We start from the raw sequence: 13,369 nt of genomic DNA on the forward strand, positions 1-13,369 counted from the left end.
TCTGTCTCTTTATGCAGTTCCTGCCTATCCTCCGCCCTGGGTCGAGTCGCGAGCCTGCCGTCTGCCTCTCCCGGGTTGGGTCGGTGCCAGCAATTCTCATTTGTATTACCTGTCTGCTACCCCTATCCCTTAACTCCTGAAAGACACCCCATGCTATACAATCCCAAACAGTTCAGTCCATCAACTCACACGGTGGGGTCCGCGAAAAGAAAGATCTCTTTGCACTATGTCCTTCTTGTAGAGCTGGGGGCTGAAGCAAACACAAAATGGGTGGGTTATCAAAGTTCAAAGTAAATTTATATATATATCACTATATCCAACCCTGGGATTAATGTTCTGTGGGCATTCACAACAAATACAAAGAGGCACAATAGATATCAATGAAAAGCTACATACAACAAGCCGGACAAACAAGGAATGTGCAAAAGATATCAAACTGTGCAAATACAAAATGAAAAAAACTAAATAATAATAAATAAATCTGCAATAAATATCAAGAACATGAGATGAAGGGTCCTTAAAAGCGAGTGCATAGGTTGTAGGAACAGTTCAGGTTTGGAATGAGTGAAGTTGAGTGAACTTACCCCTCTAGTTCAAGACCCTAATGGCTGAGGGGTGATAACTGTTCCTGAACCTGGTGGTGTGAGCCCTGAGGCAGCAGTGAGAAGAGAGATGGTGGGGGTCCCTGATGATGGATGCTGCTTTCCTGCAACAGCGCTCCACGTAGATGTGCTCAACGGAGGGGGTACCCATGATAGACTGGATTGTATCCACTACTTTTTGTAGGGTTTTCCATTCCAGGGCATTGGTGTTTCCATACCAGGCTGTGATGTAGCCAGTCAATATACTCTCCACCACACATCTATAGAAGTTCGTCAGTTCTATAAGTCGTGTTGAAAGAAGGTCAACCCAACCTGAGATAAAATATAATCCAATGAAATTTCCCAGTTCTTCTGTCAAAATTAGCTGGAACCTCAGATTTAATTATTAACTATGGGGTAAGTGAACTATAAGACATACAGGAGTGACAGTTATCACTAAAAATACCATCCTCAACGACAGACACATTGTCATTCTCCAAGCAAAATGTCCAGCATGTACGATCCCAGTTATAAAAAGGTAGGTCGACGAAATCATACATTATCCAATTGTTACTATATGTTGCCAAAGAAAAATAACTATTATAGTTTTGGAACATGATTTAGAAATTAATGGTGGTTTTTGATTTACTTTTTAACTGTTTCATCACAGAGGGGAGAGATAAGAGAAATGTAGTGGTAATTGGGGTAGTATAGTCTGGGGAATAGACAGAGTTCTCTGTCGCGAGGATAGAGAATCCCGAAGGCTGTGTTGCCTGCCTGGTGCCCGGGTTGCGGACATCTTATCTGACCTGCAGAGGAATTTGCAGCGGGAGGGGATAGATCCAGTTGTCATGTCCATGTGGGTATCAACGATGTAGGCAGAATGAGGAAAGAAGTTCTGCTGAGGGAATTTGAGCAGTGAGGGACTAAATTAAAAAGCAGAACCAAAAAGGTAGTAATCTCTGGATTCCTACCTGAGCCATGTGCAAACTGGCACAGGGTCAAGAAGATTAGAAAGTTAAATGTGTGGCTCAAGGATTGGTGTGGGAGAAGTGGGTTTGAATTCATGGGAAAATGGCACCAGTATTGGGGAAGGAGGGAGTTTTACTAAAGGGACGGGCTCCACCTGAACCGTGATTGGACTTGGATCCTAGTGAATTGCATAACTAGGGCTGTGGATAGGGCCTTAAACTAAATAGTAAGGGGGTGGGTTCAGCAGATTGGAGAAGTATGGATAAAGTAAAAGAGAAAAATGTTGATAAAGAAAAATCAGAAGATAAAAAAAGAGAAAAGTAAGAGTGGAGTGAAGGAAAGTCGAGTACAAAAGAGAAAAAGATTACAAGATTTTTTAAAAGCACAATGGGTATAAGGACACTTTATCTAAATGCCTGTAGTATTTGAAATAAGGTCAGTGAACTTGTGGCACAAATCAGTACAAAGGGGTATGATTTAGTGGCCATTATGGAGATGTGGTTGCAGGGTGGAGTGGATTGGGAATTAAATATCCAAGCATATCACGTATTACGGAAGAACAGGCAGGAAGGTAATGGAAGTGGGGTAGCACTCTTAATTAAGGATGAGATAAGGGAGATAGTGAGAGACCTTATAAAATCTATGGAGCAGAATGTTGAATCCATCTGGGTAGAGATTAGGAATCGGAAAGGGAAATAAATCACTGGTGAGAGTTGTCTGTCGGCGACTGAGTAATAACATTACAGTGGCACAGGCAATAAACAGAGAAATACCTGAGGGATGTGAGAATGGAACAGCAGTTATCATGGGGTCTTTAACTTACACATAGATTGGGTGAATCAAGTTGGTCGAGGCAGTCTTGAGGAGGACTTCATAGAATGCATCCGTGATGGCTTTCTTGAACCTACAAGGGAACATGTTATCTTAGATCTAGTCATGTGCAATGAGACAGATAAAATTAGTGATCTTGTAGTTAGGGAACCTCTTAGAAAGAGTAATCACAGTATGATTGAGTTTCTTATAGGCTGGAGGCTGCCATCCCCTGGATTAAACCGTGAGCTGAACCTGAGGGTTACACTAAACTGAGTGGAAAAACAAACTTTGCAAAAGATAAGGAGAGTCTGCAGAGGCGTATAGATAGGCTAAGTAAGTGGGCAAGGGTCTGGCAGATGGAGTACAATGTTGGTAAATGCAAGGTCATCCACTTTGGAAGGAAAAATGAAAGAGCAGATTATTATTTAAATGGTAAAGAACTGCAGCATGCTGCTGTGCAGAGGGACTTGGGAGTGCTTGTGCATGAATCACAAAAGGTTGGTTTGCAGGTGCAGCAGGCTATCAAGAAGGCAAATGGAACGTTGGCCTTCATTGCTAGAGGGATTGAATTTATGAGCAGGGAGGTTATGCTGCAACTGTACAGGGTGCTGGTGAGGCCCCACCTGGAGTACTGTGGGCAGTTCTGGTCTCCGTACTTGAGGAAGGATGTACTGGCTTTGGAGGCAGTGCAGAGGAGGTTCACCAGGTTGATTTCAGAGATGAGAGGATTAGACTATGAGGAGAGATTGAGTCGCTTGGGACTGTACTTGCTGGAATTCTGAAGAATGAAAGGAGATCTTATAGAAACATATAAAATTATGAAAGCGATAGAGGCAGGAAAGTTGTTTCCACTGCTAGGTGAGACTAGAACTAAGGGACATAGCCTCAAGGTTCAGGGGAATAGATTTAGGATGGAAATGAGGAGAAACTGATTTTCCCAGAGAGTGGTGGATCTGTGCAATTCTCTGCCCAGTGAAGCAGTAGAGGCTACCTCAGTAAATATATTTAAGACAGGTGGGATAGATTTTTGATTAGTAGGGGATTAGGTGTTATGGGGAAAAGGTAGGCAGGTGGAGATGAATCTGTGGCCAGATCAGACATGATCTTATGGAATGGCTGAGCAGGTTCAATGGGCCAGATGGCCTACTCCTGCTCCTAATTCTTATGTTGAGATCTTAAAGTAATTTGTAAATTGAATACTTTATGCCAATCATTTTTTCTGAATTTAGGCTAATGAGAGGTGACTTTATAGAAATGTGTAAAATCATGAGGGGCGCACATAGGGTAAATGTATGCAGTCTTTATCCCCAGGGTTGTGGAATCGAGAACTGAAGGGCGATGATTTAAAGTGAGAGTGGAGAGATTTAGTAGGAGGCTGAGGGGCAACGCTTTCACCCAGACAGTGGTCAGTGTGTGAAATGAGCTGCGGATAAAAGTGGTAGAGACGGGTACAACAACATTAAAGGCACTTGAACGGGTACATGGATAGGAAAGGTTTAGAAGGATATGGGCCAAATGCAGGGAAGGTGGACTAGGTTAGGAAGGTATCAGTTGGGCTGAAGGGCCTCTTACCACACTGGATTGTGTTGTCTTGTACAGATAGTTGCATGTGTATAATCAGACCTTGTATTTCCCAATTTTTATTGTTCAGTTCACTCCTGGGAAATATTTTGATTTTCATTTTTGTGTTTGGCACAACCGGGTATTTATTTTTAGTTATTTGTTTTGAGATACAATGAGCCCACACTGCCCAAATGGGCGCTGGGTAGCAGCACAACATTGTGATTCTATGGCAAGAACGTCCCACAACCAAGTGACTTTGATCAGCGTTCTGTAGCCCCACGTTCAAAACAGAACTTTCAACCACCAAGAATGGGAGCCTGGATTCTGCGGAGTTGATGTTTATTGTCAGTGGAGATCATGGAAAGCTCGTGACAATTATTCCATGTGTGCCTTCAGGGTCACTCCACCATGGACAGTCCCAAAGGTGGCTGTGGAAGGAGGAGGGTGGGGCATGGGGCTAGCAACCCCGTCCTTTGAAAACCCAGAGGTACAGAAATGCCAGCAGAAGCTCCAAAGACCTCATCCCTGGGAGAGGAAGGATCTCCAGAGATGAGCTACACCTGGGGAGAACATGAAACTTTAAACCCCTGATCTAAGAAAAGATGTACTGGCATTGGATAAAGTTCAGAGGAAGTACATGAAAATTATCCTGGGAATGAAAGGGTTAATGTACAAGGAGCACTTAATGGTTCTGGGCCTGTATTCACTAGAGTTTAGAAGATGAGGGCAGATCTCAATGAAACTTATTGAACATCTAAAAGCCTAGAGTGGATGTGGAGAGGATGTTTCCTATGGTGGGGTAGTCTTGGACAAGAGACCATAGTCTCAGAATAGAGGGACATCCGGTTAGAACAGAGCTGGGAAGGAATTTCTTTAGCCAGAGGATGGTGAATCTGTGAAATTCATTGCCACACACTACTGTGGAGACCAGGTAATTGAGTATATTTAAAGTGGAGTTTGATAGGTTCTTAGCAACACACACAAAATGCTGGAGGAACTCAGCAGGCCAGGCAGCATCTGTGGAAAGGAGTGAACAGTCAATGTTTCAGGCTGAGACCCACAGTTCTGATGAAGGCCTGAAACATCAACTGTTTACTCTTTTCCATAGATGCTGCCTGGCCTGCTGAGTTCCTCCAACATTTTGTGTGTACTGCTTTGGATCTCCAGCATCTGCAGATTTTCTCCTGTTGCTGTTATGTTCTTGATTAGTCAGGGCATCAAAAGTTACAGGGAGAAGGCAGAAGAATGGGGTTGAGAGGGATAATAAATCAGCCATGATGGAATGATGGAGCAAACTCGATGGGCTGAATGGCCCAGCTCTGCTCCTTTTACTTATGGTCTTGTGTTTGGAGAGACATTGTGGAGATGTAAAACGTTGTTGCAAACAAGTTTTGCTGTCAATGGGGATGGGCGAGGGGAAATGTGAACGGACTGAAGGCTGGAAAAGAGAAGGTCGACAAAGAGGATAGATCATTTACAGAGTTCAGAGACCAGGGAGAGACTGGAACGCAGGACATTTGTTCCTTACATGAAACAATCCATGAACTCTGATGAAGGGTGTCAGTCTGAAAGGTCAGCAGCTTATTCCCATCCAAAGACTCTGCCTGGCCTGCTGATTCCTCCAGCATCTGCAACATCTCTTGTTCCATACTTCCTCTGGTGCCCCACCCAACTGTCTGTTTCTTCATCAGCTGTGTTGGTGCTGCTTCCTGCACCCTTGCAGAATTTGCAAATTTGAATCACTTGCTCTTAAATTTATTTGGGAAATTTGGAATAAAGATTAGCTTTATTTGTCGCATGTCTGTTGAAACAGCGAAACATACAGAGAAATGTCTCATTTACGTGATCAACCAACACAACCTCTCACTGCCTCAGTAAAGCAGCCAGCACAATCAAAGACCCCACCCACCCACCCCAGACATTCTCTCTTCCCCCTCTCCCATCAGGCAGAAGATACAAAAGCCTGAAAACACGTATCACCAGGCTCAAGGTCAGCTTCTACCCCGCGATTGAACCATCTCCCACTAAAGAGAGACCATCAGATAATAAGCCATGGGAGCAGAATTAGGTTGAATTAGAAAAAAAGGAGAAATTTATTTGTCACATATATCATCAATCATCAAAACATACAGTGAAATGTGTCGCTTTGCATTAATAACCAACACAGTCTGGGGATTGTGCTGGGGACCGCCTGCAAGTGTTGCCACGCTCCCGGCAACAATATGCTTGCTCACAACTCACTAACCCAAAACTGGCCCTTACATCTTCGGCATGTAGGAGAAAACTGGAGCACCCAGAGAAAGCCCGCCTGGTCTCAGGCAAAACATACAAATCGCTGACAGGCAGTGGCGGAATCGAACCCCGATTGGTGTTCATGGGCACTGTGAAGTTATTGCACACACTGCTGTGCTACAGCACCAGCTTCTGACTCCTTCACTCCCTGTCTGTCTCTCAGAAGGCAAGCTATCCATGGGTAGTCATTATAAACTCACTGACTCCCACAACTATGCAGGCAACACATCTTCCCACACTGTCACTTGAAAGGACACAACCTTTCCTCACAGTTCCTCCAACATATCTGCTCTCAAAATGAGGCCTGCCATTCCTAGACATCTGAAATGTTCCTCCATTTTCAGGAAACATGGTGTCTCTTCTCTGATCACCAACCACATTCAAATGCGAGCCTGAATGTGGTTGAAGCAAGCAGATATTTGAATCAGAATCAGGTTTATTATAAGACTATAAGGCATAGGAGCAGAATCAGGTTATTCAGCCCATTGAGTCTACACCGAAATTCTATCATGGCTGATCTTGGATCCCAATCAACCCATACATATCCTTTGATGCCCTGAGTGATCAGGAAACTATCAACTTCCACCTTAAATATACCCATGGGCTTGGTCTCCACTGCAGTCTGTGGCAGAGCATTCCACAGATTCACCGCTGTCTGGCTAAAAACATTCCTCCTGAGCTCTGTTCTAAAGGGTCATTTTATAATGTTGAGGCGATGCCCTCTAGTTCTGGACACCCCACAACAGGAAACATTCTTGCCACATCCACCCACATTTAGTGGGTTTCAGTGAGATCCTCATGCATTCTTCTAAATTCCAGTGAGTACAGGCCCAAAACTGCCAAACTCTCCTCATATGTTAAGCCCTTCATTCCTGGAATCATCCTTCTGAACCTCCTCTGGACTCTCTCCAATGACGACACATCCTTTCTGAGATATGGGGCCAAGACTGTTGACAATACTCCAAGAGTAGCCTGACTAGTGTCTTATAAAGGCTCAGTATCATCTCCTTGCTTTTAGATTCTATTCTCCTTGAAATAAATGTCGACATTGCCTTCGCCTTCTCTACCACAGACTCAACCTGTAAATTAACCTTCAAGAGGAGGGTGGAGACAGCAATGGCCTGGTACAATCTCACTTGTCACTTCCCTGCACATTTTCTAGGATTGATATTCCATGGAATAGAACCGAACATTGTGCAGTAATCAGTCATCACACCCACTCCTCATGTGTTAACCCCTTCATTCCTGGAATCATCCTTCTGAACCTCCTCCGGACTCTCTCCAATGACAGCACATCCTTTCTGAGATATGGGGCCCAAAACTGTTGACAATATTCCAAGTGCAGCCTGACTAGTGTCTTATAAAGGCTCAGCATTATCTCCTTGCTTTTATATTCTATTCCCCTTGAAATAAATGGCAACATTGCATTTGCCTTCTTAAACTTCTGGGAGTCTTGCATGAGGACTCCTAAGTCCCTCTACACCTCTGATGTTTGAACCTTCTCCACATTCAGATAATAGTGTGCACTATTGTTCCTTTTACCAAAATTCATTGCACTCTATCTGCCACTTTTTTGCCCATTTTTCCAATTTGTCTCCCGCGACGCTTCAGTCGGCAGCACTGGCTTACAATCAGCTCACCGACAGGGCCGCAAAGCCTCGGAACCACAAAGGCGAGCTTGTCTTCTAGTCCGCGTCCTTGGGGTATCGAAAAGTGGCCTCTTGTAAACCCCCAGGAGCAGGTCCCACCACCGCAAAGAACCCAACTCTGAGTGTGACTCCAGGTCAGGGTCCAGTCTGTGTCTATCATTCATTCTTGGCTGTAGAAGCAGGCCACAGTGATTCTCTCAAAACCTCTATAGACATGATTTAGAAAGTATCCTGACAGGTTGTATCTACTCTGAGCTGGTGGAACCTGTTGAGAGTGATCAACACCATCCTGCCCGTCACAGTCTCAGTCACTGACCGCCGGATAGATCAGCAGTTTGCCTACCAGGAGCACATTGGGGTCAGAGATTCTGTCATCTACCTGCTGAACAGAGCCTACTCCCACTTGGATAAGCAGGACAGCACTGTGACGATCATATTTGTTTGATTTCTCTAGTCCCTTCAATACCATACAGCCCGCATTGCTGGGGGAAGCTCCATTCAGTGCAGATTTGGCACTTCCATTGTATCCTGGATAATGGACTACCTGACTGGCAGAGCACAGTTTGTGCAGCTTCAGAGCTGTGTGTCAAACATAGCTACAAGCACTCTGGGGCCCCACAGGGGACTGTATTGGCTCTCTTCCTGTTTACCCTGTATACCTCAGACGTTAGGTACAACACTGAGTCATGTCATCTGCAGAAATCCTCTAACAAGAGAAAATCTGCAGATGCTGGAAATCCGAGCAACACACACAAAATTCTGAAGGAACTCAGCAGGCCAGGCAGCATCTATGGAAGAAAGTACAGTCGATGTTTTGGGCCGAAACCCTTCGGCAAGACTGGAGAGAAAAAAGCTGAGGAGTAGATTTAACAGCTGGGGGAGGGGAGAGAGAACCACCAGGTGACAGGTAAAACCTGGAGGGGGAGGATGAAGTAAAGAGCTGGGAAGTTGATTGGTGAAAGAGACAGAAAGCCATGGAAGAAAGAAAAAGGGGGAGGAGCACCAGAAGGGGGTGATGGGCAGGTAAGGAGATAAGGTGAGAGAGGGAAAAGGGGATGGGAAATGGTGAAGAAGAGGAGGAATGGGGGGGGTGTTGCCAGATGTTGGAGAAATCGATGTTCATACCATCAGGTTGGAGGCTAAACAACAGAACATAAGGTGTTGTTCCTCCAACCTGAGTGTGGCCTCATCACAACAGTGGAGGAGGCCATGAATGAACACTGCCCTCAACTGCGTCTCTTCCATTTCACGCAGTCTGCTCTTATCCCATCCTCTTGCTACCCTACCAGGGATAGGGTTCCTCTTGTCCTCACCTACCACCTCACCAGCCTCTGTGTCCAGAAAGTAATTCTCCAAAACTTCTGCCACCTCCAATGGGATCCAACCACCAAGCACATCTCTCTCTCTCTCCCTCCCTCCACTTTCTGCTCTCTGCAGGCATCGCTCTCTATGCGACTCCCTTGTCCATTTGTCCCTCCCCACTGATCTCCTTCTTGGCACTTATCAATGCAAGTGGAACAAGTGCTACACCTGCCCCTCACTACCATTCAGGGCCCCAAACCATCCTTCCAGGTGAGGTGACACTTCACCTGTGAGTCTGTTGTGGTCATTTATTGCATTTGGTACTCCCGGTGTGGCCTCCTGTACATCGGTGAGACCTGGCGTAGACTGGGAAACCGCTTTGCCGAGCACCTGCACTCCATCTGGCAGAACAAGTGGGATCTCCCAGTGGCCACCTATTTTAGTTCCACTTCCATTTCCATTCTGATATGTCCACCCATGGCCTCCTCCACTGTCATGATGAGGCCACCCTCAGGTTGGAGGAACAACACCTTGGGTACCCTCCAACCTGATGGCATGGACACCAATTTCTCAAACTTCTGGTAACCACTCCCCCCCATCCCTCCTCCTCTTCACCATTTCCCATCCCCCTTTCCCTCTCTCACCTTATCTCCTTACCCACCCATCACCTCCTTCTGGTGCTCCTACCCCCTTTTTCTTTCTTCCATGGCTTTCACCAATCAACTTCCCAGCTCTTTACTTCATCCCTCCCCCTCCAGGTTTCACCTATCACCTGGTGGTTCTCTCTCCCCTCCCCCCAAGCTGTTAAGTGTACTCCTCATCTTTTTTTCTCCAGAGCTGCCGAAGGGTTTCAGTCCGAAACATCAACTGTACTTTTTCCCATAGATGTTGCCTGGCCTGCTGAGTTCCTCCAGCATTTTGTGTGTGTTGAAGAAATTCTCTGATGGTTCAGCAATAGTTGGGTGTATATAGGGAGGATGGGAGGATGAATACAGGGCCCTGGTTGAGGACTTTGTTGAATGGTGCAAGCTAAATCATCTGCAGCTCAACACCAGTAACGCAGAGGAGATGGTGATGGACTTTAGGAAGACTAAGCCTATACTGCTCCCTGTTACTATTAATGGTGAGGACATGGATGTGGTGAGGACCTACAAGTACCTGGGAGTGCACCTGGATGACGGACTTGAGTGCAGCACCAACACAGAGGCTGTGTACAAGAAGGGCCAGAGTTGCCTCTATTTCCTGAGGAGACTGAGGTCCTTTGGAGTATACAGGCCTCTCCTTCACATGTTCTACCAGTCAGTTGTCACCTGTACAATCTTCTAAGTGGTGGTGTGCTGGGGCAATGGTATCAACATGGGTGATGCCAACAGGCTCAATAAACTGATTAGAAAGGCTGGCTCTGTTACAGGAGTCAAACTGGACACACTGGAGGCTGTGGTAGAACAAAGGACCCTACGGAAAATCCTGGCCATTCTGGACAATGTTTCTCACCCTCTGCATGTCACATTGGCAGAACAGAGGAGCACTTTCAGTGATAGACTAAGGCAACTGCACTGCTCCAAAGAGTGCTATATGAGGTCATCCTAATCCTCAGCCATTAGGCTCTATAGTGAGTCAACCTATAGCCAGGGAAGTGATGATCACCCACCCCTCCTGTTAGACTGTTTGAGGTAACTTATTTTTTATTATTTCTACTTCTCTTTTAATATTTATATCTGTGCATTTGTGAGAGTAAGCATTTGGCAGGGACTAGAAGGGCCAAGATGGCCTGTTTCCGTGTTGCAATTGTTATATGGTAACGCTACTGTGACACTGTAATTTCCTTTGGGATCGATAAAGTGTCTATCTATCATTGCCACTTCAGGAAGGCCAACAGGATTGTCAGGGATCAAACACAAAATGGTGGAGGAACTCAGCAGGTCAAGCAGCACCTATGGAGAGGAACAGGTGGAGAAAGTTAAGTCAAGTCAAGTCGATTGTCATTTAACTATATACATGTACACCATCAAACGAGATAATGTTGCTCCAAACCAGGGTGTAAAGCACAGTAATACACATAACACACAGTAACTTATGAAAGTAAGGATGAAATCTACAGATGAATTACACATAAATAAACAAATTAAAGTGCCCAAATTAAATATTGTCAGGTACAGAATAAATTAACTGGTGATGCTTTGAATGTGATGCGGCAGAAAGTTCAGAAGTCTAATGAAGAAACTGTTTTTGACCGTTCTTGTCTTTATGCATCAAAGTCTCCTGCCTGATGGTAGAGAGTCAAAGAGGGGGCCAGACGCATCAGTGAGATTCTTAATAATACTAGATAGATAGATTGATTGATACTTTATTCATCCCCATGGGGAAATTCAACATTTTTTCCAATGTCCCATACACTTATTGTAGCAAAACTAATTACATACAATATTTAACTCAGTAAAAATATGATATGCATCTAAAATCACCCTCTCAAAAAGCATTAATAATAGCTTTTAAAAAGTTCTTAAGTAGTTTACTTAAATACATTGAGTCCTAACCCCGGCACTTTAACAAATCTTACTCCTGGCGGTAAGTACATGGATGGCAGGGCTATGGGGGGCTGTGGTCTCACCTGCAGGTCGATGGGAGTAGGCAATTTAAATGATTTGGCATGGACTAGATAGGCCGATAGGCCTATTACTGGCTCTATTTTTCTATGACTCCATTAGTCTAATAAACAGTCCATATTTCACTCAGAGAGATTTCATCAGGACCGGAAGGGGGCAGAAGCCAGAACAAGAAAGTGGGGGGGGGGGGGGGGGGGAGAGGGAGTACAAGCTGGCAGGTTATAGGTGAGACCAGGTGGGTGGAGGAGGGAGGATGACTTAAGAAGCTGGGAGGTGATAGGTGGAAATGGTAAAGAGGTGAAGAAGAGGCAATCTGATAGGAGAGGAGTGTGGAGCATAGAAGAAAGGGAAAGAGGAGGGAAATCTTAGGGAAGTGTCGGGCAGGTGAGGTGAGGAGAAGAGGAGGGGTGAAAGGTCAGGGATGTATTCCCTTTTCTCTCTTCCACCTTCTGGGAGAAGATACAGGAACTTGAGGGCCCGGATGATCAAACTCAAGAACAGTTTCTCCCCCCACCCACCTTGCTGTCAGACTCCCAAACCACTCACCTCTTTTACATCCCCTTCCCAGTGGGACTGCCATCTTCTCCAACTCTTAATTCTATCTCTCTCACCATTGTTCCTGTAATAGTTCTTCCTGCCCCGCCTCAGGTCACATTACTGCACTCTGTACCAGTCCGTGATTTTTTGTGCTCATCGGGTATCGTGTGTATCTGTTATTAAAAGGATGCCTTATATTCTGAGGCTGTGCCCTCAGATCATAGTTTCTCCCGCTAATGGAAACATCCTCTCCACGTCCACTCTATCCGGGCCTTTCAGTATTCGGTAGGTTTTATTGAGACCCTGCTGAGCTCCATCACGTGCAAGCTGACGCCTCAAACGTTAACCCTGTCATTGCTGGGATCTTGTGAACCTCCTCTGGATCCCCTCCTGACCAGCACATCTTTCCTTTGATATGTGGCTCGCAATATGCCGAGACCTGCCTGACCAACACGTTATAAAGCTTTAGAATCCTGTGCTTGATTTTATATTCTAGTCCTCTTGTAAATGGGGACCAAAGGTGAGTGAGCTGTCCCAGAATGGACACAACAGGCCCCTTCACCAGAGGTGCTACCCCTCCCTGGATACCCCATACACCCCTAAAAATATGACAATAAACTAATCTGAATCGCTCTTACAATGATAGCTTAGAGTCTTGGATTTAAACCTGATGAATTTGAAGATTACAACCAGTAAACTTTGTTTCCTTTCTCAGCAGATACAGTCTGAAGCAGACAAGTGTTTCCAATAATTATGGCCTGTTGGTTTTTTCTTCTTGAGCCAGCACTGCTACTGAGGCCTAGGCCACCAATGGCAGCTCACCGGAGTCCACTGTCCTGGGCCATTCTTCCAGGTTGTCTCCAGGTGTAGCCCATCTTCTTGGTGTGTCCTCCCAGGGATGAGGTCTTTGGAGCTTCTGTTGGCGTTTCTGGAGCACTGGGTTTTTACGGGATGGATTTGCCAGCCCCATGTACGAACCTCCTCCTTTCACAGCCGGGACAGGCGTGGTGGAGTTCCCGTTGCTTTGATCCAATTATATTTCCTTTCACTCCGC

The 13,369-nt window shown here is 45.4% G+C and overlaps 2 protein-coding genes across 4 annotated transcripts in view; one reads left to right on the plus strand and one right to left on the minus strand.

The window, feature by feature from the left end:
- dnase2b (deoxyribonuclease II beta) overlaps nucleotides 1-13,364 on the minus strand; it is a 48,360-nt gene extending 34,996 nt beyond the window's left edge. The window contains exons 1-3 of one of the 3 annotated variants that reach the window (XM_073062534.1): nucleotides 12,325-13,364; nucleotides 2,377-2,457; nucleotides 190-250 (exon numbers count right to left, since the gene is read on the minus strand). The gene's annotated coding sequence lies outside the window, so the exon portion shown is untranslated. Of the gene's footprint in view, nucleotides 1-189; nucleotides 251-584; nucleotides 874-2,376; nucleotides 2,458-12,324 lie in introns of those variants that run through there. The other 2 variants (XM_073062535.1, XM_073062533.1) reach the window with 2 other exon arrangements.
- The window catches only part of uox (urate oxidase), a 32,684-nt gene continuing 20,317 nt past the window's right edge, over nucleotides 1,003-13,369 (plus strand). The window contains exon 1 of the mRNA XM_073062536.1: nucleotides 1,003-1,119. Coding sequence (XP_072918637.1) covers nucleotides 1,087-1,119 — 33 coding nt within the window. The 5' untranslated portion in view covers nucleotides 1,003-1,086. The remainder of the gene's footprint in view (nucleotides 1,120-13,369) is intronic.

Source organism: Hemitrygon akajei, chromosome 12 (assembly GCF_048418815.1).
Source record: "Hemitrygon akajei chromosome 12, sHemAka1.3, whole genome shotgun sequence".
In the NCBI taxonomy this organism is placed as follows: Eukaryota; Metazoa; Chordata; class Chondrichthyes; order Myliobatiformes; family Dasyatidae; genus Hemitrygon; species Hemitrygon akajei.